This window comes from Lontra canadensis, unplaced genomic scaffold (genome assembly GCF_010015895.1).
Source record: "Lontra canadensis isolate GAN:19392208 unplaced genomic scaffold, GSC_riverotter_1.0 scaffold38, whole genome shotgun sequence".
In the NCBI taxonomy this organism is placed as follows: Eukaryota; Metazoa; Chordata; class Mammalia; order Carnivora; family Mustelidae; genus Lontra; species Lontra canadensis.
Window position 1 is genome coordinate 1564038 of NW_022631032.1, and position 27288 is coordinate 1591325.

The window sequence follows — 27288 nt, forward strand, 5'->3', positions numbered from 1 at the left end:
TCCACCAGCATGTCCTGAGGGCCCCAGACACTCTGGAGATGCTGTGAGAGCGAGACGACTAACCAGGCACCACTTCCTGCAAAGCAATTAGGATCTAGGAAGGTCAGCAGCTACTGAACAGAGCACTGCACGGTATGAAACGCTTTCCCACACATGGATACCCATGACAACTTGGGACTTCAGTGAGCCAGCCGTCCCTCGCAGAGCTCTATTATGATTATCAGTTATCACAATTACAAGTGAGAAAGCAGATGCTCAAAGAGGTTATGCTTTTCCAAGGTCACAAAGCTACTGAGCAGCAGGGCCAGAACTTGAACCCTGGTCTCTAGATTCCAAGTCCGCGCTCTTTCAGGTATAAACGCATCCTCTTTCTTAACAGCAACCCCAAGCAGCATAAGCGGCAAATAGAATGGGTAAGATGACTAACAGGACTCTATATAGAGAGCTGGTTTTCCTGGTTTGACGTTATCCCCAGTTTTGAATTCATCCCCTGTGCAGCTACCAAATTTCCATGCACTGTGTTCCCGTAGGTCTTGCGAATTTTCTCTGTTGCTCCGTGCGCCCCACCCCCGACACCTAAAACACTTCACTGCACACCAGAGGCACTCAGTATATACAGCCCAGGCCCGAAGGCTAGATGTTCATCCTCCTCCAACCTCAGCCCTCACAAGAGATCTGCTGATGACCCCCTCAACTTCCCTTCTTCCCTGGCAGCTCACAGGACAGGACAAGCCTGCGAGGAGGCCGTGTGCTGCTCAGCCCTCACCATGGGGACTCCAGGACAGCAAGAGTGAAGGGAGAGGCCCTGCGGCTCCCCTGACTGGCTTGCTCACCTGGTCACAGGGGCTCTGCCGGCTGTAGGAAAGCCCCGTGTGGGCAGGGCCCCGAGATCCTCAAGCAGGTAGGAGCCAGCCTCCCATCTACCTCTGTCCTTTCCTCGTCCGTCTCAGCACATCTCCCACTCAGACTGTGCCCCCAGAGCCTTCAGCCATCAGGTCCCCAGTAGAACCAGCTCTCCCGGCCCCGCAGTGGGGGCCCACTGCCCCGTCCGCTTCTCCCGACTTTAGGTTCTGCTTTTGGCAGCAAACCTATTTTTGTCTTCCCTCACTTAAGTGTTTGCTTTTCCCTTTCCATCTGCTTAGATTTCAGAAACACCACTACACTTGGAGAAACTTTTCAATTGTGTTAGGGTCCTCGTTCTTGTAACTCTTTGTCTTTTTCAAATGTATTCACGTTTCTCTAATGAGCTACTTCCCTTTATCCTTTTCCTGACTCCTTTCTTTGATGTTTTCTTTTTCATGACTTCTCAACCAGTTCTGGTATTCCTCAATACAGATGCCAAATTATGCCTTTTACCTCCTAGACCCCCCATGCTCCCCTCACCTCACCCCGGTGACTTCCTGGCTGCCTGAGCACCCCAAGTCCTAGGTTTCCCACCTCCTCCCCATCCCCTCCAAACCAGCCTCTGCAGTGCCTCTCGAATAACTGTCCAAATACCCAGCTTCCATTCTCCCTCTTCTTGGCTTCAAAACCTCCAATGGCTCACTGCCATCAGTCACAGTCCAAACTCCCCAGCAAGGCTTCGGGCACCCAGCACCCTCCCTCCTCTGGCGATTGAGCAGAACTGAACCAGGCCATCGTCCCCACCCTGTCCTAGATCCTTGTATGTTTGGACCTGCTCTTTGCACCATAGGGAACTCCTCCCAGCCCCCACGTGTCTGGTAAACTCCTATCCAGTCTCCCAGCCTGGCTCGGATGGCCCTGGACTCAGCCTCCCACAATTCGTCACACCCTCCTCGGCACCCTCCAGCACACAGAGGGAGGCTCCGCTTCCCTGTCCGGCTCCTCCACAAGCCTGTTTCTGTATCTGCTAGATGGGGCCTTCACCAAGGCCTGATGCGATGGCGGCTCTGTGCCCCGTGCCCAGCCCCTGGCCCTGGGACAGGCCTCCACAGAGGTCTGTGGAACTAAATGAACTTACTAAATTAGTAATGAAGTTACTAAACCAACCTGAGCCTCAAATACAGAAATGGTAACATCCACCTCCAATTGTGGCTTTTAGGACCACCCAGGAGCAGGAGACAAAGTGCCCAGTTCAGGGACTGTCATGCTGTGCTTATTCCTGAGTATTAGCATTCTGCCCCCTGTCCCCATCCTCAGTCCCCTGAATCGCTTCTCCTCGCGGATCAGTCTTCACTTATAAGCCAGCTTTTCCCTCTGAGCCCCATTACACCTCCAAGCCGTGGCTGCAAGCGGGAATTAGACAAGAAGCTGGAAGCTGACAAGAGGGCTCTCTCAGAAATGGAAGCTGCTGTATTCATTAAAAAGGAAGACAGAGAATGGATACGTACACACACACACACACACACACACACACACACACGGACTGCTCAGAACAGAGCCTGCCAGAGTCGAGCTGAGCGAGACAGCTTCCAGCGGCCAGCTCAGTCCCCTGCCTAGGCCCCCAGCTCACCCCGCAGCTTCACAGGAGACAATGACATCCTATCAGCATTAATAGATTTAGGAGGACAAACTGTACTCAGCACACTGTTCCAAATGCTGCCCACTGAAGCACCCGCTCCCATGAATATTTCATTTAATAAATCTACTTAAAGATAAATTAATATGTTCCATGAACCGATAGCAAGAAACAAACCACAGACACTGCAAGTATGAATCAAAACACCCAGGCCTCCCAATGTCTAAAACCAGTTTGCAAACCGTGACCTTCCAAGGGCAGGGTCAGAGTCGGGCACACTGGAAAGCCCCCAGCCTGGGGTCTGGTCCCCAGCAGGGGGCAGTGAGGCAAGAGAGATGGAAGGTAAAAAGGGTGGGGGGAAGGCAGAGAAGAGGTGACCCCGCCCACCCCTCCCCCCTACTCTCAAATCCCACCCTCAGGGGCTGCAGGAAGAATAACCACATAACCTGGAAAACCAGGAGGGATATAAAGTAACTCTCCTGTGGAAGGCAACTGGCCAATGAGAAGATCTAAGACAATGGTTGGGTTTGCAAAACTTGTCTATACAATTTGGGGGGACTTAGATTAAAAAATCAAATCACCATCTGTAACTTTCATGAATGTATTTATATATAAATACTCAATATTAAAATCCTATTAAAGGACTATTTGTCCCACATACAGCTTACAAAATGGTATCTTTTGGAACGTTGCGCGTGCATGTGCCCCATTAGTGCCTTTATCAACCCGAGCTGAAACATCCAGAGCCGGTTTCCGGAACACATCATCCTTGTCCTCCATTTCAGATGCTCGATACAGCTCCTTGTGAATTTATGTCAGACGGTGTCATTGAAAATAGTATCCCAACCACCGAGGAGAATCCACGTTCATATCATCAAGCCGTTGTTTCTCATCAGCCTCTAATTACATATTTGTGGCCACTTACTATCTTCCTTTCATTAGTGATCTTTAAAGCCTCACTTATATCAATATTCTACACTTGTAATTATGAAATCAAAACTCCAGGAATAATGACTAAATCTGGGTTAAATTTCTTCACCTCCTTTTATTTTTAATTAATTCTGTCAAGAGACTTCTAGAAGCACTTCAGTAATGACTGAGGTTGTTCCAGGCGAAGGTGTTCTCAAGCCGTACCTTGCGTTTCAAATAAAACGTGTAATTGAGAGAGCAGTGTGTACAAGAGACTCTGGAAAGCCCTACCTCTTTTGAAAAGGACAAAGTGGGGATGCGGGGAGAGGGGAAGCTTGCCCCACATCCACCAGGCACAGCACATTCTAGACACTTCCAATATGAGGAGACCACACCAATCAGAACGGCAGAGTCTGGGGCCAGGCAGGGGTAGACGTCTTTGCCAACCTGGCCCTGGGCTCACCGGCACAGACAGGCCTGAAGAGCCAGGCCCCAGCTCCCCTCAGCATTCACTGAGGACATAAAACAATGCCAAGCCTTAGCTCAACTTGGTGGAGAAAACTCCTTGATCACTTGGCATGCCCTGTGGGGAAGCAGGTCACACGGTGACTTGGCAGCCAAGAAAGAGGTGACAGGGGCTGGTGTCCGCCTGCCCCAAGGGACTGCCTGGAGCACTGGGTGGGAAGGCTTCTCAGCCACATCCAGACTCAAGCCGCCACCAGCACCAGTGTCCACCAGGGGGCAGGTAAACTCACCCCCCAGGGCTGCAGGTGCCCTGTTTCCATCCCTCCCTAATGTGACTTTCATCACTTCTACAAGATGTCCTAGGTGTAATTTAATCTTGCCAAGCAAAAGCACAAACAGCTGAAGAGGAAAAAGGAGGCTTGTCCATCTAATTCCCAAAGGATTTCCCAACATCCATGCTCATGACCCACTTTACTAACAGCTCAAGAGCTAAAGCCGTTCTTTACTACACTATACTACAAGGAATCTAGCTGCTACAAAACATCTTGTCTGGTTCCCTCCCCACCCTCCTCTCCACCTCACACTTACTGCACTATCAGAAGTTTCCAGTAAACCAGGTCTGCAGTTAATGTTCTGGGACTCCTACAAGATGCCCAACATTTCAGCAGATTCCATTTCTCCCACACCTCGATGTGCCCAGGGTAGGGAAGACATGTCAAACAGGCCCAGCAGCTCTGGAAAAGGCCCCCCGCACAGAAGGTGACTGAGGGCCGAACCACGTGGACCAGCAAGCTGCAGCCACACTGTCAGGAGGGGAGTCGCGCTCCAACTCCAGAGCGCAAAGGCTGTCGCTGGGGAGTCCTACAAAAATGCAGACTCCTAGGTCCTTGCTCTAGACATCATGAGTCAGTTTGCAGGCGGGTCCAGAAATCTTCTTTCAGAAACCACCCCCAAGTGATTCTACTGGTCTTCAGACATACGAAGAAGTGTCCCGCTGGACTCAGGACCAGTCAGATGGCCTCAGGGTCCTGGCTGGGCTCAGCTCTGGACATCACTGCAGGAAGGCTGTGGGCAAACTTCCACAGCACGGCCAAAGGAGAAGACCACGGTGGCAAAAGGTCCAGAACCCCTTCACCTGAGGAGCAGCTGGAGGGTCTGTGGGGATGTGCCCCGGTGGGGATGGAGGGTAGAGGAGCATACACTCTCACACGTGACCCAGATCATTCTCTCCAGCTCCACCCTCTCTCCCCACTCATGTTCTCCCCACGTTTTATTTTCTTGCCTATAGTGGAGAGAGAATAAATGGCAAAGGTATACCCTAACTCCTTTCAAACCTCGATTCTCTGTTGACTAACAGCCCCCGACAGAGGAATCGAGCACAGGCCCCAAGTTAGAACAGGCCACCAAGACGGGAGGAGAGCAGAACCCAGGCTGAGGAACTGGACACAGAGGACTGTGTGCCCGGTGTGACGGCACCAACATTTCTCACCCCTCGTCCCGTGTTGTCCTCCCCACCTCCAGCAGGTGCAAAGATGAAGATCTGACTAGCACGGCAACGTTGAGAGGCTGTGTACATGACAAAAGTAACAAAAAGGCTATGAGAGCTATGTCCTTGGAAGGCAAAGAAGGGTCTGAGAAAAGAGGAGCACATGGAGAGCAGTGGAGAGAGACGGAGGGAGTGGCCCAGATGCTCCTCCAAGGCTGACTGGAAATGAACCATAAGGTGACTCCAAAAGAAAAATGGAAGGGGAGAAAAAAAGGTGAGTGCTTTCTTCTGGACTCTGGACGTGTTCATGACCAGCTAATGGTGACATCAGGCTTCCTGGCCTTCCACATATGCTTGCCATAGCTGAGGGGCTCCACAAGCAGAAAGCCATAATTTCTACAGCACGGTGCAGCCAACTTCATGGCCCCATGGCCATTTCCCATGCCACTCACCCCTGTTCTCTGGGTCCCAGCTCCCTCTTCTCAACCCTGAATGCTCATTCTTAAAAGCAAATGCCTCAGCCATTCCCCACCTTCTCCCCACCTTGTCGGGCACTCACTGAAGAACACACTGAGTGAGCTCTTTGAGACAACCCTTACGTAGCAGTCACTATCATTCCTTAACTTGCCTCTTTTACAAATGATGAGGTTGGGCTTTTTACATGTAATGTTAAATTTCTTGACAGGACAAGCCCATTGCCTACAACATAATGTTTTCCACCTCGGAAGATAAAGAGAAGGCATGAGACAATAGGAAAGTGGCGGAAGGATGGGAAAAAGGCCCAAGAGAGAACAGCAGCAGCAGGACTGTCCTGGAAACCTCAGTAGCAATGGTCTGGTCTCTCTCCTCTCCCAGAAGTCCGCTGACTGTAGATCAGTCGGGTCCTTCTTGACCAGGTTCCCTGATCTGTTATAATCTCCCACGACCTATGACCTCCCAAAAAACACTGCAGTTTTACCAGGAGTGACACCCAGAGGGACACACTTAACCAGTTCTGGCTTCAACCTGGCAGACAGGAAGTGGCCTCTGGTGGGGGGGGCCTGCCCCAAGCTCCCTACCCCCTCTGCTCCCTACTCCCTCTCCTCACAGAGAGGCCCACTCCCCTGTGGGCTTTTTGGGACTGGGACTGGGACTGGGACATGGCTGGAGCCCAAGCAGGGACCCATGGGACCCTCTGAGCTCAGACCAGTCAGACTCCAGGACACAGGACGGCCTCCACCATTTCCTGGCTCTCCTAGGTTCCATGAAACCCCTTGTCCAGTGCTCCCCAAGATGTTGCACACACCCATGGCAGGGCGGAGGAGGGTGGGTGGGGGAGGTAAAGAGGTCAGGGTACAAAAGAAAATTCTAAAAGGCACACAGACCAACCACTCTAATACTTATGGACTGATTCTGATATGTAAAATACGAGAAAATTAGCAAAAATACTTCAGCACTATGATTTTGCAGAGTGTACCTAAGGAGAGGCTAAGGAAATGATTTAAAGAAGAGGAAGAGTCAGTATAAAATACCCATTAAGTAGGTAATGCTGCAGGCAGTTTTGGGATTTGGGCAAAAACCGTGAAGGAAACAGTCAAATGACCTCACTTGGGAGACACTGTTCATGTCCATCACCTCTTTTGGGGGTGATATGATGTGTTTAAAATGCCAGTCACAGGGCTGCCTGGGTGGCTCAGTCGTTAAGCATCTGCCTTTGGCTCAGGTCATGATCTCGGGGTCCTGGGATCGAGCCCCGTGTCAGGCTCCCTGCTTCTCCCTCTCCCACTCCCCCTGCTTGTGTTCCCTCTCACTGTCTCTTTGTCAAATAAATAAATAAAATCTTAAAAAAAAAAAAAAAAAAAGCCAAGCACAGCCCCATCAGCCAGGAGGTGTCTGCAGCATGAGGGCTGCACCTCCCCCCGCCAAGGTCACCCCGGCAGGCATCAGGGCGCCATCTCCAGCAGGCCCTCCCATAACCTCAAGCCACAAATCCCCCCGGCACGTCAGGACACCACACTGCCCAACCCCCCCAGCCGGCCATCAGCACCTGGGCATCATGGCACCACAGGGAAAGCCATGTGGACAAACATGAGCTCATCCAACCCTCATCATGACTGTGCCCTTCATAAAGGGGATGTGACCTGTCCAAGGTAACCTGCTGGATAGCCAAGGCCCAGATCTGAGCCCAGGCCTTTTTGATTCTAGAATGCGAGCAACCTGCCAGTCACTGGGGACTATTGCACTCCACCTTTCTTCTGTTATTCCCTCACTGAGGGCAGAGTCCCTACTACCGGGGGGGAGAAAGGGGGTGACATGTTTCCAGCCCTCCAGAGGCCACAAGTCTGGGTGTGAATGAAGTCTAGTGTAGAAAGCCCTCATTGGGCTCCTGACCCAATAAGCACCCTTCTCCTGGACGGTCCCAAAGCTTTCCTCCTCACCCCACAGTTTCCTCTCTCCTGGGCCAGGAAGCTGGCCTCTGAATGGGCCTCACCTTCATTCTGTCCTCCACACAGCAGCCAGAGTGATCCTTCTCCCCTCAAAACACAGCTGCAGCCCCTCCCATCACCAGTGGGCACTGGGCCGTGCCTGGGTCTGGGGTCCTTCCACAGGGCCTCCCCAGCCATTCCCCCACCACCACCTGCAAGGCCTTGCTGTTCCCTGCACACGCCAGGCGACCTCCCACCCTGGCCTGCACAGCCAACTCCACTCCTTGGGCCTCTGCTCAAAATCCACATCCTTAGTGACAGTGTCCCTGTCTCTCAACTAACTATCATGACTTTCCCATACTCCTGAGGCCTCTTACCCTGCTAACATACTGGGTAACTTACTCACCTCCTAGGACACTGTACTACTTCCTCATTTGCTTATCATGGAACAACAAAGAGATGAAATGAAACCGAGCCTTTTTGAGCCCCTATTTCATGGTGTCCCAGGCAACAAAGCAAACAAATGTTATTAGCTCATTTAATCCTCTTCCTGCCCCAACATAAGCTCCAAAAAGGCAGGATACTTGATCTGTTCTACCTCTTTTGTTCATGGATACACCCAGCACATATCAATGTCCTGGGGCAGTGCTGGCACCTGTTAGACACACCGCTAAGTGTAGCTCAGTCTACATTGACCTTAAACATGCTCACCGCAAAGAAAGCAGTGATCCTTTGTTCTGGTTTTCTTACGTTTCCCACAGGACCAGCCGCAATCTTTTGCTTCCCCTCTGTCAGCATTACTCAACTTTGCCCCTAAGCCCCTGGGATCCAAGGATCTTCCCTCAAACTATATGAGAACACAGACCACTTCACTGAGGAGAAGGATTCATACCACAGGGAAGAGAACGGTCATCAGGGAGCACCCTGATAGGCAGCCCACCGGCCCCCACCCAGACCCAACAGCGGCTCAAGGCTCAGGCCTAGCGGCCCATGGCTAAGAACATGGGGTTTGCTAATTGTAAAAGTACAAGTGGACAGACGATACATGTGGAGCCAAGAACTCACACGGTCCCTGAACCAACCCTCCCCTTTCAGACAGGGAACCTGAGGCTTAGTGAGGGGAAAAGGCTCTCCCCAGGTTACAGGGCAAGTCGCCACCCCAAAGCCAGGCCATGTGCCCTCTCAGACAGCTCTGCGGCAGTGGAGGCAGAACTCAGGGAAAGACCAGTCCACCTCTAGCTGGAGGCACCCTCCTCTCTGCTCTCAGCTACTGAGGTTCTGAAACACCGGGGAGACTGATCCAAGTCTCCACACGGCCAGAAAGCTTGGGGGGCACAAAGGAACACTCAGGTCTGCCCTGGAAGTTTCCCTCCTATCCTATTCTCCAGGTGGCCCTCAGGTTTCTACCTCCTGACTCCAAGGCAGGAGGACCCGCCTCAAGAAAAGGGAACCTGCACGCCAAGTGCTTGGGAGGACAGGGAGCGGGCGGCAGGAGCACCTCACGGACAAGACTTCCAGCACCTCAGGGAGACACACGGACTCCTGGGCCAGGAAATGCCTGTCTGGGTGTGCGCTTGGGAGGAACTCAGCACACGTGTGCACGCAGACGCACGCCTGATGCTCATGGCAGCGATGTTTGGGAGACAAAAAGGGAACCACACAGCCAGCTCTAGTGGAAAAATGGATAAACAGTTCTGCCCATCATGAAATCCTGCATAGCAGTCAAAGTGAGCAAACAAGACCCCCATGTATCAACTTGGATATACCCCCAAAACCATAGGTTGAGTGAAAAGAAGTATCAAAATTATATTTATAAATATATATATATATATATATATATACACACACACATATAAAATTAGAGTATTTTAATTACTGTTTAAAGGACCCCCCAGTGGCTTAGTCAGTTAAGTGTCTGACTCTTGGTTTCAGATCGGGTCATGATCTCAGGGCCATGGGATCGAGCCCCATGGTGGGCTCCCTGCTCAGTGGGGAATCTGCTTTTCCCTCTCCCTCTGTCCCTACCCCATGCTCATGTTCTCTCTCTCTTTCAAATAAATAAATAAACCCCTTAAAAATAAATAAATAAAATAAAATACTAAAAAAATAAAATAGAATACTAAGAGGAGATAAAGCTGGGTTGTGCAATGTAAATTAGCTGAAAAAGTGTATAATAGAAAGCCAAGAGAGTGGACACCCAAGGAGTGCTACTGCTAGGTCCTGATTTTCAGATCTAATTTATGGGCATCAGACCACTTGCAACTGTGACATGTTCCTTGCGAAGACTCAAGGAAGAGTTCAGGGAAAGATGAAAAAGAAGGAAAACACACACACACACACACACACACAGATGTTCTCTGTGGCTTATTTAGAGTGTGAAAAAATCAGAAACTCCCAGGACAGCTTACAAAGAAATCAGACAATAATCAACAACACAACCATACAAGCCATAAGCACGAATCGAGGCAGAAAGATGGGAAAACGTCCTCACGCTGCAACCCCACAGGTGGGTCTCACACAAGACACACGACCAAATGCCCTGGGTGCACCCCAGGTATGTCCGCAGTGGGCGAGGCTCCAAGGAACACGCTACTTAGCCTTGGACACCCAGTTTCCCGCTCTCCCAGAAACAGGTGTGGGCAGGCTCTCCAGCTCTCCACTCCCTGCTCCCACGGGAGGCTCTCCTGGGGCAATGAGAATCCCCTCCCATACTTCCACACTAGAACCAACCCCTCAGAGATTTATGTAAGTCCATTCCAGATGCTGCACGTGTCACAGGAAAGGGCTCAGGGGTCAGTGGCTCCAGAAACCAAGAGGTTAAGCAGCGGGGACTTAGGTCATTCCCCAGGGCCAGCTGCCCAAGACAGGGCTTCTGCACATCTGCTTTAAGGAAAGAGGAATGTTCTCACGTCGCCTTCGCTCTCCCAGGCCAGCAGCCCCCAGAGCAAGCCAGATTCATACATCTCAAGTTGTGCACGTTTCTGATCAAAGCAAAAGCCACTCCGTGAGTCTGAGGAGCAGACAAGCGAATGGAATCAACCTCCATAAACATCTGAATGTCCTCAGCAAATACATTCACTAATCTCAATTAACTCTTCAGCTGTTTGCTCTGCACTGAGGAAGGGAGCCTCCAGCTAAGTTGAGTTTTAAACTGGGACACTTAGAAATGATGATGTCAGCCAAGTCCCAGTGGCGCCTGCCATCAGCTCACAGCGTACAGACTCCATGGGAGACTGCAGGGTGACCAGGGGACCCTGAGGACCCTGAGGCTGGGCACTCTGTGGCTCTGTTCCCAGAGGGCAGTCACCGGCCCCGGCCATCAGCACCTCTGCAGGCACAGCCAGACCCCGAGTGGGCAATCAGGGACCTGAGATGCCAGCTATGACGCAGACTCAGTCAGCAGTGGCAGACTGAGGCAAGCCAGTTCACCAGGGCCCTGACCCCCTCCCCAGGGACCAGGACCAAAGGTTACTCTGAGCTTATCTGGGTTAAACTCCACTCCTCTGACCACAGGTTACATTTACCTTAAAGCAGGCAGTCAGCAGCCAAAAGAACAACCAGAGGGTACAGATCTGCTTCCCGAATGCGGTTATTTCCAAGTCATTCCCTCCTCTCCAGGACTCATTCTCTTGAGCTGGAATTTTGTTCCTTTTCCACTAGGAGGAAACTGAGGACAACAGGGCCTAACCCCACCGGGCTCAGTCACCATCTCGCTCTCACCTGGCATGTACACAGGATATAATAAACTACAGAGGCCAGGGGATCTCTGAGCCAAACTCGCCCTTTTATAAGACAAGCCTGAGCATCCAAACAGCGAACCCGAGCATGGCTGCCTGTAGCAGGATCTGGCCTGTGACACCTGAGGAACGGGTGCAGACCAGCAGGGCTGGCCGCTGAGATGGCACGGGGGATCCGGGCAGGGTCTGGCTGCTGGATCTGGACAGTATTTATGGGGAACAGGGCAGCCATGGCCAAGGTCCAGAGCAGACGTCTAGCATGTGCTAGGCACAAATGGGACTTTTAGAAACATTAATCCATTTAATTTCATCCCCACGACAAGGTTTCGAGGGGGGTGATACTCCTCTGTCTCTTCAGCAGATAAGGAAGGAGTTCAGAGAAGGCCAACAACTACCCACCAACTCCAGGCAGGATTAGGCAGAGCTGCAGCCCAACCCAGACCCATCAGGAGTCAGCACCATACTCCCTCAGGAGACACATGCCAGCCCCACACTAGGCTGCAGTGCGGGGGCGGGCGGTCAGACACAGACTGTACCCTTGAGGGCCCCCCCACATCTGGCAGCTTCGCCACCACTGCACACAGAGCTGGGGATCGCAGAGGCATCAGAAAACCCATAAAGGCAACAGGTCTTCAGAGAGAGTGGGCCCTCCAGATAGGGCATGTGAGCAGCCCCTTAAAAGTAAGCTGGGCTGCAAAGCAGCAGAAAATGCAGTATCCTGAGGACCTGCTGTGTGTACATGCGTTGGGGGGGGGGGGTGTAGCTCAGCTCACATGACAGAGAGCCCACTCCCCGACACCCAGAGATCCTCTTGATCAACACCGCCAGAGGGCAGCTGATGGGGCGCAGACCCAGGCAGGAGACAGCAGTGGGATTCCTCCTGCCTCTGCCCTGGGCCCTGGGCCCTGGGCCCTGGGGCCTGGGGCCTGCCCCGGGAGGAGGCCGGCTCCCCTCAACGGTGGGGGGATGGGGGGGCTCCACTGGGGCTCCCCTCCGCGGGGCGTGAAGCACAGTCATTCAGGGTAAACAAAACACAGGCGTGTGCAGGGTAGTCCCACGTGGGGGAGGAGTAGAACAAAAACCGAATTCAAACAAGCACACAGAGACCAGCACAATCGAGAACCCATTGCAGAAACCCCGGCAAAGGAAAAGTAGGCAGGGAGATGGCAGAGAGGCAGGAGACCTGACTTCCAGACCCTTCATCCGCCAGCCTAGCAGAGGGGCCTTGAGCAAGTCGCTTGGCCTCTCTGGCTGCAGTCTCCTTACAGGTAAGAGAAAGGGACAGGACTACACAACCTTTCCATTTCTCTCCGAGGCTGACCTCCTCTGCCTCACTGCCAAGCCCAGGAGGTGGGGTTCCAAACAGCAGGGTCCTGAGACACCCACACACTAATAGAGGCTCTCAGCTGGTTCTACGGGGCACAACCTGGAGGAGGAGTGGGATCTGCCCCACACAGGCTTTGAGGTTCCCCCGCTCTTCGCAGGCCACCTATCCGGCCCTTGAGCTGCTGACAAGGAGAAGAGGACATGCATGTGAGGCCCCAGTGAGCAGCAGGCCCAGGGGTACCATGCCCTCCACGGTCCCAGCGCTCACAGAGCACTCCCCGTGTGGAGAGGCTAAAATGAGCCAGATCTCACAGGCATGAAGGCAGAGGGCTTAGGAGTCGGAAGACTGCTCAGCCACTTTTAGAGCAAGCTACTAAATGTGGTCTGGGCTCAGGGGCCTCATCCATGAAGCCTCTTCCCAGGAGAGAATACATGCCCCCTCACAGGGCTGGTGGCTCTGAGGATTCAATCAGAGAGGGAAGGTAGAATGTAGCATGGTGCCTATCACTCACATGGTGGCAACAGCTACTATCACCAACAGCAAGGTCAATGTAAGCGTCTGAGAGGGCTTGCGTGACTCCACACTCCAAGCCCAGGGCAGAGGCACAAGGAAGTCTTCTTTAAATCAAGAGACCTCCATCAGTGGCCAAGGACTCACTGTGTTGGCCAGCCACATCCCACACGTGTCAGAGCATGCTCATGGGATGTCGGGCGAGGAAAACGGATGCCTGGAGGCCTTCCCAAAAGCCCCAGGAGAAGCATCCCGAGGGGGCAAGTACACCGTACGGCCCACTTACGCTGGCTTGAGCTGGCAAACACCTTCTCCAGCTCAACAAACTGGTGCAGTCTTATTCTACCCAGGGCCCTGGGCTATACTACATCCTGGAAACACAGAATGGAAGACGACACAGCCTGGCCTTCCAGGAGCTGACAGAGGGCCCAATTTCAGTACAGCCAGACTCAGAGGAGAAGGGCGAACCCAGAGATGGGCAGGGATGCAGTCAGGGATGGCTTCCTTCCCCCACAGCCGGCATCTACTGGAACGTAATCTTTTGTGTTTTGGGGGGGGAGGGGGTTGTTGTTTTTTTTTAATTTGATAGACAGAGATCACAAGTAGTCAGAGAGGCAGGCAGGAGAGAGAGGAGGAAGCAGGTTCCCTGCTAAGCAGAGAGCCCGATGCGGGGCTCGATCCCAGGACTCTGGGATCATGACCTGAGGCGAAGGCAGAGGCTTTAAGCCACTTAGCCACTCAGGTGCCCCTACTAGAACGTAATCTTGAAGAGTAAAATGTGAAGCCCATAAAGAAGGGAGGGATGGGTGCTCCAGGATAGGAAGTAATGAGCAAAGTCCCAGGGGCATGAATGGCCGGCAGCATACCCAAAGTCCAAGCAGCACAGTAAGGCAGAGTGCTGGGAGAAGTGGCCCCTCCCTGACACAGCCCAGCCAGCATGGGCTCTGGGGCTCCCTCCAACTCTTCTGGAGTCCTGATTGCCCAGGCTCTATCTGACCGCTGCCAACCAGCCAGAGAGCAAAGCACTCACTCAGCCAGATGGCGCCCTCTCCTTCTGGTCACGACTCTCCCTCCAGGTACAGGAGGCAAGCCAGTCTGTTGCCCCAGCTGCCTCAGTTCCCCACTCTGAAAGATTGGGAGGGTCCCACCCTACCAATTTACAATGCATGCACCTCCCCAAAGTTCCCTGACTGCCGCAGACAGAACCGCTACCTTCACAAAGCTGGGCTCAGGCACACCTAGAATCCCCTGCCCTGGGTCTTCCTGCCCCCTTCCCCAGAGCAGGTGGCCTGGGACATCCTGAGCAGAGCCTGCATTACGCCTCACCTTGTGCAGGCTTTTGAAAAGCCTGCACACTTGTGCAACAATCCACTTGTGCATCTGCCAAAGCCCATGAAGCCCCTCAGACTCCCACAGTGACCAGGACTCAAGGAACCTGACCATCAAGGGGCAGGTTTCCCAGAACCTGCATCCAAGACGGCCATGATGATCTGGCAAGAGCAAGGCCCCTCACAACACTCAATGATGTACAAGCCACAGTGGGTAAGGCCCAGGACCCTGCAAAGAGGGATGGGTGGGAACGAGGGATATGAGCAAGCCCTAGGGATATGTGGGTCTCCCCAGTAGCCTGGTTTTTAAAAATCATATACAGTTTATACCTGACAAAATTCTGAGAAACTTTATGAATAATTACTGTTGCGATCAGACCAAGAAAACAAATCGAACACCATTAAGAAGAGACAAACAAACCTAAAAAATGCTCACAGTTTACTATGAACAAGTTTGAATTGGAATCTTCTAGAAATTTCTAGAATTGGACCTTCTAGAAAGGACGTTTCAGAGAGAGGGCTCCACTCCCCAGAAGGCGCAGCAGGATCATCCATGTTGCCTACACAAAGACTATAAAGCACAGACCCCAGCTTCACCATCCTAATGGAAACAATAGCACACACTCCAAAAGGCAGGCCAAATCAAGCAGGCATTTGCTGAGCCTCTGCTCAAAGCAGACATGTGCTCGGCACACTGGGGAAGGGAGAGATGAAGACTGGGGCTTCATCCTCCTCACAGAAAAGAGAAAGCATGGGCATAACTAAGTACCAAATGAGGCCAGTATCCAGAGCTTTCCAAGGGGTACACACTGCATTGCTAAGAGGGGTTGGGGAGTTGGAGGGGAGGCTCAGAGGAGAGAACACTGTAGTCTGGGGAACTCAGGAAGACTCAAAAGAACATGAGGTCTCCCTGTGCTATAGTCAAATGTTTATCTCCTCCCCACCCCCGCCACCCCACCCAAATCCAGATGCTGAAAGCCTAATGCCCAATGTGAGGCCTATGGGAAGTGAATAGGTCACAAGGGTGGAGCCCTCATGAATGGGATTAGAGCCCTTCTAGGAGACCCCAAGTGAGCGCACAGCAGGAAACTGGCAGTCCACAACCCAGGAAAAGGCCTTTGCGGCACCCTGGTCTTGGACTTCCAGCCTCCACAGCTGTGAGAAATACCTGTTGTTCACAAGCCACCCAGTCTGTGGTAGTTTGTCAGAGCAGCCCCAAAAGACGAAGACATCATGAAGCCAACCTGGGCAGAACACAGCTCTGCAAGCCAGCTCTCCTGCCGTCCAACTGAATCAGTAAGCACTGTGCTTTCTCAGATGATGAGCAACGAGTCCCTCCTCCCAACACACCTACTCAGGTACCAGGAGGGAAAGCCGCCATTTATCAGCCCATCAGCTGCCACAGGTTAGGCCCCAAGCTGCCCCATTTTATCTCCTAGCCACCCTTGAGATCTCGGGGAAGGGGAAAGAGGTCCAGGGATTATACCCAGGGCCCCACTGCTCCCAAAGACTCCGGACAGCACTTGAGTCCCAGGCCTGGGGCTCCAAGCCCTGTGCTCCTGCCCTGGCTGGCACAGTACAGACTCTGCGGGGGCAGAAGGGGTAGTGAGCTCCAGGGAGGAGAGGAAAGAGGCCAGAGAGGAAAAGTGTGCTCCCAGGCTGGCCAGCAGGGCAAGGCCTCCCTGACATTCAGTCCCACCAGCAGGAGGATCACTTTCTTGGAGCTGCTTAAGAGTAATCACCCCAAGAAAGAAAACAAATGGCTTTAATTAAAGCACGTTAAGTGAACAGCTGGCTTTGTGTCCAAACAGGCACCTACAACAGGGCTGGGTGCACTGCACTGCCAACAGTAAGAAGCCCCGCACCTGGCGTCAAGCAACACGGCCACAGTGACTGCCCACCAAGAGGGGGGCACTGCACCTCTACCCACCAAGCTTGCCTCTCGGCCACTGCCCCAGCTTCCCACCTCATGCCAGGGGACCTGCGGCTCTGTCTCTGCAGGAGTGTCTGGTGGGCGTCAGGGGCGGCTCTGCCTTCACCCAGCTCTAGCCACAGATCCCCCCTATTTAAGCGGCAGGCCGCCTCCCTTCTCCTGGAGGACCCACAAATGCTGGGTGGATGCACCCTGGGAAGCTGGGAGGCTGTGGGCAGGGCCCCGCTGGGGGCCCCTTGGCAGGAACAAGGGCAGGCCAGAGGCTTGGGCTGCGGGATGCGCAGACACTCCCCCTCGCCCACCCGCAAGGGTCCCTCAGACGACGCGGCCAGGAAGCCCTGATGTCTTCTCCATCCGGATGCAACCATCCAGCTTCTGTTTCATCCACCTTTTTTCAAAGGACCTCATCAAAGCCAGTTTACACCGGGCGGAGGAAGGAAATGACCGCCCACAATCGCCACGCAGACTCCCTTTCATTTCAATCTTCCTCTCTAAAACCCGGGGAGAGGGGCGGGGGCCCCTCGTGGAGAAAGAACAAAAACAGCTGGGCTTGAGCTGCGGGCTCCCACGGTGGCAGAGCTGGGCGGGCTCTGGCACCCGACTCCAGCGGAACAAACGCGGGGCGGCAGCGCCCTCTAGTGGCCGCACGGAGCGCCGCACACGGCTCCTCGGGCCCCTCGAGGGAACCCCGCACAGGGAGCAGGAGAGCGGGTTTCAGGGACAAGGCAGTGCCAGGCAGGAGAGCCTGGTGGCTCACTGTGGGCTGCACTCCTACAGCTACTCCACCTGCGGACCTCCTGGCGCGGAGACCGGCGCACTGATCCTAGCCCTGGGGCACCCTCCAGCACAAACCCTGAGCTGTGGACACACTACATCGGTTCCCTCCAGTACTGACCCCCTGGTCCGGCTCGGGCACCAAGCTAGCCCCCAACAACCAGCAGGGCTTTGGCCTCCCCTCCCCAGCCAGAAAGATCCATGGAGACACAGTGTAGCGAGGCCCGGCTGGGGTGGCTGAACACAGGCCCAGCACTGGCCGCCTCTGCAAGGGCGGGTAGGGTGAGCTGGCTCTCGATCCACTCTCCCAAGGAGGAGTAGAGGCTGCTGCTAACACTGACGCCCAAACAGAAGGGCCTGGACTGATTCTGACCCCAGCACTGTGTGGCACTATCACTGACCCCCTCCACCCAGGTCCATCAGCTCACTGGGAAGGACACTGCACCCATAGGCTCAGAACGTCCTTACAGCTCCAAAGCTTGGTGATTCTGCAGTGTTCTGGGAAAGCGAGGGAGACAGATGCCACCCTTGCAGCAAGCACAGGCTTTGTTCAGACTGGTGTAATTAATTATTTGGGGCCATCGGGCAGCGGTGTGAGGTGGGCTACAGCCCAGCCCTCACTGGCTCCCACTCTGGAGGGTGTCCCCTCCTCCCTAAAGCACGACACAGCCCAGCTGTGACTCAAATAAGTCACCTGATCTGTCAGCCATGGGGTCTCCTTCACCTGTCACCATGACATTCAAATGAGATGTTTGTAAAAGCCCTTTTATACACTCTAGAGTGCTTAACAAATGTTACTATTATTCTCCTAATCGAGTCTTCATACGAGTAACATGGCCTCGTTGATTTTAGAAATAACATTACTGTATACATCTGAAATTTCTAAACTGTGTTCTTCAGAAGACAAGCCTTTCCAGAGATGCTATCTAACATCTTTCTGGTGGGGCAGGGAGTGTCCAGGCACCTGGGTATTCTTGTAAAATGCATTTTGGCAAACACATAGAAAAACAGCAAATACACATATGCAGTTGTCCTTATCAATAGGTAATCATCTCTCCATTAGTCATTGGGGAAATGCAAATCAAAACCAGATCAAACCAGTGTGCTACTTCACACCCACGAGAACAGCTATGATCAAAAAGACAGACCACAGCAAGTGTGGCCTGAGATGTGGAGACTCTGGAACTTTCATACGCTGCTGGTGAGAAGGCAGAATGGCACAGCCACTTTGGAAAACAGTCTAGCATTTCCTGAAAGGGTAACATGTGACCAAGCCATTCTATGCCTGGGTATATATACCCAAGAGATGTGAACGCATATAACCACACAGAAACTCATAAACGAATGTTCACAGCAGAATTATTCACAATAGCCAATAAGGAGAAACCACCCAAATGTCCACCAAATAATGAATGGATAAATGCAGCATGTCCATACAACAGAATATCATTCAGTCATTAAAAAGGATGGAGTATTATCCGTGCCAAGCAAAGAAAGCCAGATACAAAAGGTCACGTATTGAAGGAGTCCATTTTTATGAAATGTTCAGAACAGGCAAATTTATGGAGCTAGAAAGCAGTTTCAGATTGCCAGCGCTGGGGACAGAGTGGAATGGGGAGTGACTGCTAATGGGTATGAGGTTTCTTTGGGGGATGATGAAAATGTTTTGGAACTAGTGGTCATGGCTGAACAATCTCGTGATATAAAAAACCACTGAACTGTTTCTTTCAAAAGGGTTGCATTTTATGGCATGTATATTCTACCTCAGTTTTTTTAATTGCAAAAGAGAAAAAAGTGATCACCTTTTTCTAAATGATCTATGGGAAGAGAAAACAGAAAATTGTGAGGAATTCCTGGAGTCCAGCTAGAACACTGCATCTGTACCCTGAGGCCAACCACCCATGTGTCAGTGTGATTCAGCTCTACGATGGTCCCTGACCTATGGTACGGGCTTTGCCTTATAACGTTAATATATGATCTGTGGTACTGTCTATGGAATTATCCAGAGTGCATCATACAGGACACAATAATACCATATAAAGTCATTCCCTCAGATCAATGATTGAAGTTCTTCCTGAGAAACACGCATCGGTACACAAACTACTTCAGTTGTTTCATGAACATATTATAATTTAAAAGCGCTCCACTGGCAAACAGGTTTGGTGACGTGGCACTGTTCTCTAAATTCTGTAGTAAAAAAATGTCGGCCTGTCTTTCCAAAGAGCCTCTCATCACAGGAGGCATTTCTCAGGTCTCCTCTTTCCCAGATGGTCATAACTTATTCAAGTCTCATTCATATGCAAGGGGTCTCTGCTCTGACCAGCTGGAGAAGCTGCCTTTCAGTGTCACCTGTTTGTCATTAGCTTCATCAATGCGACATCCAGCATGGCGGGCTTTACGCTTCCTCCAAGCCCCCACTGTGAGCTGAAGGTCTCATCTCTTCAAAACCATTCAGTTGTGCTCCTGCAGAAACTCTGGAAGGGCCCCAGGGTGCACAGAGCTTCCCCATCCGTCAGCCACCCCAGTCCTCAGCACACGCTCCTCCCGAAATCCAGCAACCGCTTTATGTGTGGAAAGCACATGGCTTCCTTCTCAGTCCTAACTTGTTATCTGGAAACTGGGCAACCCCGCCTCATGCTCTGAGGAAGATGGGTTCGTCGGAAGAGATGATCTGCCAATCACTCTTGAGAACTCTCAGAGGATTTCCTGGGTTTAGCTAATACAGCCATCAGTCAGTCAACTGTGAATATTGATTGAGAGCCTTGAAAGTGCCAGGAACTGTGCTAAGAATATGACGGTGGTGGGGGAAAGAGGAGCACCTGTTTCCACTGTTTTGTGCCTTCTACACAGGGGAGGGGGCGGGTCTCCACTAAACAGGCTCTCCTGGCCTCTTGCTCCCCACCATGCACATGAACACCTCCCTTAAGGTAGGAGGAGAAACTGGTCTGATGGGTGAGTTTGGAAGGCATGCCCGCCCTGGCCCCTTCCTCTACTTCTACTTGGCCCTTCATCCTCTCCTCTCCTCCCCACTCCCTTCCTCTCTTCTCCTCTCCTCCTCCCTCTTCTGGATGGAATTACCTGTGGAGAGCCTGCCTACCCCTGCAGGGAGGCCAGTGGCTGTCCAGGGCTGCCTATCCTTCCAGAAGTCTGTCTGATTCTTGTGTTCCAGGTTAGCAGGCTGCCTGTCCCGAGTCTATCACTTCCAACTTAGGCCAGAAATAGGAATGGCGTTTAAGGGGTTCCTGTGGACCTCGGGAGATGAAGAAGGGAAGTGATGTCCTGCCCTCACAGAGATTATATTCTAGTAGGGAGAGAAGACTGCAAATAAATAAAAGGATGGTTATTTCCTCAAGCATGCAGAGCACACTCCCACCTGCAGCCTTCCCACATGCAGCTCTGGCGCGAGCTCTCTCCCTCCTAGAGGGCCAAAAGTGCATACTCTCACTCCCCTCGGTCTCTGTTCAAGTGTCATCTCATCAGTGGGACCTTCCCTGACCACCGCGGCCAGCCAACTGCCCCCTCCCCGAACCATACGCTTCTTATATCCTTACCCTGCTTTACCTGCTCTAAACTTCTCACAATCTGATTTGCCCTATCTGTACTTGTTTATCCGTTTGAAGTCTCTCTCCTCTTCCACACACACACACAAGCTCCACGAGAGCAGAAACTCGGTTCTGTTCCCACTGTTCACGGCACAGGGTAAGAGCTCCTCTGCTGAACAAATGAAGGAACGAACAAATGAGAATGTGTTACAAACAGGGTGATGGGAAAGAAGATGAGGGCCCGGGCGGGGGCCACTTCAGACAAGGGGTTCAGGGAAGGCCTTTAGGAGTGGCTAACATCTGAGTGATCACGCAACGAGAGCATAAGAGAAACACCATGAAGAAGCAGTATGGAGCACCGGCGAGGCGGGGGAGCCCCACCGGGCCTCTGTGCCAGGAAAGGGGCCGGGGTGGGGGCGCTGCCCACCCCAAATAGGGGAAAGGGGTGGACCACAGGTCGTATCAGTGCTAAGGGATGTCGGGTGCTCCGGGGCCTGCTCGCTGTGCTGATTTTTCCCCACAGGTCAGCAGAGTGGGGGCCATGCCATGGCAGCAGCACTGGGCTGGACACACTGCAGAAGGGCTGCATCGAATCTTCGCCGCTATGCGGGAGGCGGTAGGGGGAGGGGTTTGATCCTCGTTTACAGACAAGGCCTCGGAGGCCCAGAGCGGCGAGGTGGCTGACCCATGGTAACCCCAGCTAGTAACTGGCCAACTGGGGTTGCAATTCAGAGCTGTCTCACCCCCTCAGGGCCTTCTCATGCCCAACCCACTGCATTTTGCAGCAAGACAGGATGAACGGGTCGGTGACACTCAGCAGTGTGGGTTCCTGGATGGCTGTGCCTGACCCACGTCAGTGTCCCCCATAGCTGCGAATCAGGGTTCCACATACATCAGGTGCTTGGTCAGGCCTGGGAGGGCTCTTCAGGGATGGGGCAGGGATGGCCAGTCATCTACTCTAAACCTGCTCTCCTCCACTTCCTGATTAATTGAACCCCTATTTTGAATGGAGTAGTCTTTTTTTGCTTCTTCCTCCATCCTGCCACCAAAACACAGATATGATGGCTAAAGCTGTAGCAGCCAGCCTGGCCCATGAGGACAAGGGTTAGTCACTCCCTAGGGAGAGTAAGATAGGCAGCTGCAAGGAGCCTAGGACCCTCACGACTTCAGGAAGCCCCCAGACCACCAGGAATGCCCACCTCTGACCTTCCACTTACATGAGAAATAAACCTCAATCTTGCATAAACCACCACAATTTGGGAATTCCACGGCATATTCTATCAAACCTGATAGAGCAAGGAAGGCTGATGAAAAAGACACGTCTGGATATAAGTGTTACAAGGGTAGAGTTCCTCTTGACAAACAGAATGAGGCAACAGATGGCTCAGAAGCAGAGTGAGCAAAACCCCGTAAGAAGGGACAGCTTCTTCCACAGCCTGGGGAGGAAAGGTGGGAACAAAAAACTGAAGCCACACACCATAGGACTAATCCGGGATGAAAGTGAGCCAGGGGTCAGGAGGCTCTGAGTGGAAGGCATATCATAAAAGCAGCATTTATGCAAGATGAACAAATGCAGCAGCCTTGCCCAGGCCAGCAGAACCAGGAGCGCCTGGAGGACAGAGAGCAGTCCAGCCAAATGTTTCCTGAATGCCTACCGTGAGCCAGGCACTGTGCTCCCAGGGAAGGCTGCACAGAGAGGAGGGCCGAAGTGGGTTGAACTGGGTCTTAAAGGTCGGGAGGAGAGCCCCAGGTGCTCCTGTATCCCCTTAGGGCAGTGAACTCCCACACCAGCCTCTGCAGCTCCATCCAAATTCAGATTCCCAGAGCCCACCCAGCAGCTTCTGACCCACAGGCTGGGGCAGAGCCCAGGATCCTGAATTTTTAATAAGCATGCCCATGTGATTCTTTTTTTTTTTTTTTTTTTTTAAGATTTTCTTTATTTATTTGATAGAGAGACACAGCGAGAGAGGGAACACCAGCAGGGGGAGTGGGAGAGGGAGAAGAAGCAGGCTTCCCCTGGAGCAGGGAGCCTGATGTGGGGCTGGATCCCAGGACCCCGGCATCATGACCTGAGCCAAAGGCAGACGCTTAACAACTGAGCCACCCAGGTGCCCCATGCCCTGATTCTGATGCCGTCAGTCCACAGACCTATTTATACAGGCTAGTAGCTCCTAACCTGGTGCTTGGAACACAGCAGGTTTGGATGCTTATTAAATAAATGAAGACATAATAGACTTCCACACTGTTAGGAGACAAACCAGTAGATTTCAAAAGGTCTTCCATAATAATGGACACAAGATTTTTCTGGTTAAGTGAATGGTTCCTTGGCTAATATTTAATGAAAATATAATCTGAGGTCACTAATAATGTTCTGTAGTCTCTTTCTGCAAGCATTTCAGCTAAAAGGTATTTTAATTTCCCTTGAAAAGGGCCTTAGAAGAGACCTCTGGATGTGGGCACAATTTCCACGCCGGCTCACCAGAGCTCTGGTCTGCAACTTACAGACATGGTGGTGACCTCCTAAGAGCCCATGCTGAGGGAGCAGGCGGTCTCCAGACAGGTGGGTGGGCAGGGAGCTGCCTTCCTCTCCCCAAGGTGTCCTCACAAATGTCAAGACAACTCTTCTCCTATGACTAAACTGTCCTTATTGCCTTACCTTACAAGACAGAAGTGTTTCTTAAAGAAGAAACATGGTCTATGATGATTTCATTCATATGTGGAATTTAAGAAACAAAACAGATGAACATAGGGGAAGGGAAAGAACAATAAAATAAGATAAAAACAGAGGGGGAGGCAAAATCATAGAAGACGCAACATAGAGAACAGAGGGTTACTGGAAGGGAGGTGGGGGGGATGGGGTACTTGGGTGATGGGCATTAAGGAGGGCACTTGATGGAATGAACACTGAGTGTTATATGTAAATAATGAACCCCTAAATTCTACTCCTGAAACCAATACTATACTATATGTTAACTAACTTGAATTTAAATAAAACCTCAGAAGAGAAACAAAGAAGAAACATGGTAGAAAGGGGAAAACACTGACCTAGGACATGGGTCTGGTCCTAGCCAGGTCAGTAACTCCCCAAGTGCCCTTGGGCAAGTCTCTTCACCCACTGTACTATGTTCTTGAAGACCCCTCCCAGCCCTGATGCAACCAGGGTGAGAATGTCTACAGTTTCCTGTTCTCTGACCACAGCCATCTAGCTACAAAGCCTCCAGACCCTCATCAGCCATGCCTCAATTCACGTCCCCCAGAGCTGTATCCAGGGCCTAGTGACCTATGGTTGTCTGAAGAGAGCATGGCAGAGGGAGAGAGCAGGAAACACAGGCACCATGATGGGAACCTGGCCCCAAGGTCAGTATTTCTGGTGCGGACTCTGTGCTAGGCATCATGGGACTGGAGATAAGACCCAACACGTTCATAGCACCAGTGCACACCAGGGAGGAGGAAGAAGAGGAAGACTTGTCTTTCTGATGGGGTTTCCCTGAAAGGCTCCAGAGGCGATGGCAAAGACAGATGACCAAGACCTGGAGATGGAAAGAGAAAGAGGGTCCCAACGGCAGCACGACACAGCAAAGGCCAAGCAGCCACACAGCCCCAAGTGCACAAGAAGCTGTGTCGAGCTGGAGAGAAAGGGCTGGGTAGAGATCTGGCCCAAGTTGCTACCTCTGACTCCATAAAGTGATAAAATGACAATGCTGGTCTTCAGGGTGGTGTTTGGAGACCCTGTCAAATCCCAACTCTGCCCAGACTGGCCCTTGGTTTTCTCCCTCAGACCAGCACAGCGTTTCTCAAGCATTAAAGTACTAGGGATCACCTGGGACAGGCTGCCAGATCTCACCTTGAGATTCCAATTAGGTAAACTGTGATGGGTCCCATGCTGAAAAACCCCAGGTCAGAGAGTGGTCAAGAACCTGGATTCTGGGTCTCCTACAGCATGAAGTCCAGGCCCGGGTGCCCTTCCCTGACTATGGTGGATGCTCCAGACAGGCTTACTTGTTCTGGACAAGAGACAGACTTTGTGGGCTATGAGGAGAAGCAGGAATGGAAAGCTGTGGAAGGCTGGGCACAGATGGTCCCCAAGTCTAGGGACATTCCAGGGACGGTGAAAGCTAAGTAAAGAGTGGCCAAGGGCCCAGGAGGAAAGGAAGGACATCCTGGGCAGAGAATACATCTTATGTAAAGACACATTCAGCACATTCAAGATCTAAGGTGCACACAGGAGGACAAAAAGCAAGGCTGGAGAGGAGGGCCAGGCCCACAACGCAGCCCTCCTGGAAGTTGGGACTTGAGCTGCCAGAGACCCCTGAACCCTGCAGGATCCGGGCAGCAGCTCCCCCATCACTCACTGGACACAAACACATGGAACATTACTCTTACCTCACTACCCCTTCCCCCACTATCAGTCTCCATCCTTTAAGATCACCTCCTAGTCTTATCCAAAAATCAGACCTTGGATGCCCTCTGTGCAACTATGAGGTCAAAATGAGGCTAGCAACTTGACTGAAGCAATTAACACTAAGCCAGGAAGCTAATCTCTGACAAGCAGCGCTGGGAGATCATGGGAGATGAGGGAGAGAGGTGGGAGCAGAGCTGCCAACGAAGCAGGTTGGTCCAGCCTGGGACAGGGTGGCTAGCTCTGCTGTGCTCTCCCCAGATCGTATCTGTACCTCTTAGAGCTTCTGCTTCCTCCCTCAGAGAAACTGGTGGATTCTCTAAATGGGTTCGTGACCCTTGAGACTAGGGAAGAAGAAGGTACAGAGAGGGGATGAGGTGGTTCACAATGTCTAGGTTTGGGCTTAGGCAATTCTGACTTTAATACGAGAATTATCACTGCAACTTCAATTCACGCGACCTCACTAAGACCCTGGCCACAGACTCTCCGCATCAGATGACTACTGCCTCAAACGACCCGTTCCAACCTCAAAAGTCAAAGACTGAGAATAAAAAGTGCAGACTGCGAAGGTAGTGCAGAATCCTGCAACGCCAGCAGAGAGGGGGCGAGCCAAATCTCGGGAGAAGAGGGACTTAACGGGTGGGGCACGGGTCAGGGTAGTGAGTCCATGCCCCGCAGCACTCCCAGACCCGCTGAGCGTTTCTGGCTCCTGGGCACGCCTCCCGAACGCTGCCTCCAGCACACCTAGAAACACGTTCCCACGTTTCGGGCAAAGCTGGGGCAGTGGGGGGTGGGGGGACAGATGAATGTATAGGGTGGGCCTTCCACCAGGAGCCCCCAGCCGCAGCCCCGCTCACCTTGCACTTGAAGCCGGCGGCTGGCGGCAACAGTTCCCGCAGCAGGGCCTTGGCCACCTCGCGGCTGGCCTCCTCGCTCACGAAGTGCAGGTTAAGCACCTCGTGCGCCTCGAACTTCGCGAGGCGCAGCAGGGAGCGGAGCGCGACGCGGGCCTTGGCCTGCAGCGCGGCGTTGTGTTCCGCCTTGGTGAACATCATCAGCAGGTGATAGTCCACCGGCCCCGGCCCGCCGCCCTCCAGGCTCTTGGCCTTGGCGCCCAAGGCCGGCGCCACGGAGCCCCGCGCCAGCTCCAGCGCGGGCGGCGAGGGCACGGCGGGAGCCCCGGCGCGGGCCTCCTTCAGCCTCTTGGTGGCGCTGGAGAAGGTTTCCCGGCCGGAGCCGAGGTAGTAGAAAGCACAGACGGCCAGCGCCGCCGCCAGCAGCAGCGCGCAGTAGTGGGAGCGCACAGCGGCCAGGCGCGCCATGGCCCGAGAGCATGAGGGCCCGCCTCGCCGACCCATGCACCACCCACCCCCAGACAGAGCAGCAGGGGAGCGGCAGCGGACACCAGCAGCCAGGCAGCCACTTAGTGACCCAAGCGGCGGGCAGCGGCCATGGCGGGGGCGGGGCCTCGTTGCCCGGAGCCAATCCGCGGGCGCTGATGCGCGGAGAGGCGGGGCCAGGGCTGCTCGGCAGCCGCTGGGTCCTAGATTTAGCGGGATTCCAGACGGGAAGGATCGGGCGGTGGGTGAGGACTGAGACTTGGAGAAAACCAGCGGGGCTGCAAGGAAGGTTTGTTGAAACTGGGCGTCCTAAATACCCAGACCCAGACGCTAGAAATCGAAGCTGTGCCTTGAAAGGTATAGAGGCGCCCCAACGCAGGACGTTCGTTAGCAAAAATACTAAACTGGACGCACAAAAAGGGAAAAATTTTATTTCTGAACCTTTCTCCCCGAAATGTTTGGAAGCTTGAAGTCCTCTCCCCGCCGACTCCCTTCACATCTGGGAGACTAGCTGGGGCTAGGGAGTTTAAACTAACACGCTCCTTCCTCATTCACGGTAAACGAGAAATGCCACCTAAGGTGCAAATGGCCTGCCCAGCCCACTGGCACCTGAGGCCATGTAAAGGATGTGGCCAGCAGGGGGACCCTGCTGCC

General features: G+C 52.9%; 1 protein-coding gene across 1 annotated transcript in view; it reads right to left on the reverse strand.

Moving 5' to 3' along the window:
• Positions 1–26696, reverse strand: part of XXYLT1 (xyloside xylosyltransferase 1) — a 156577-nt gene extending 129881 nt beyond the window's left edge. The window contains exon 1 of the mRNA XM_032869292.1: positions 26152–26696. Coding sequence (XP_032725183.1) covers positions 26152–26652 — 501 coding nt within the window. The 5' untranslated portion in view covers positions 26653–26696. The remainder of the gene's footprint in view (positions 1–26151) is intronic.
• Between the last annotated feature and the right edge of the window lie 592 nt (positions 26697–27288).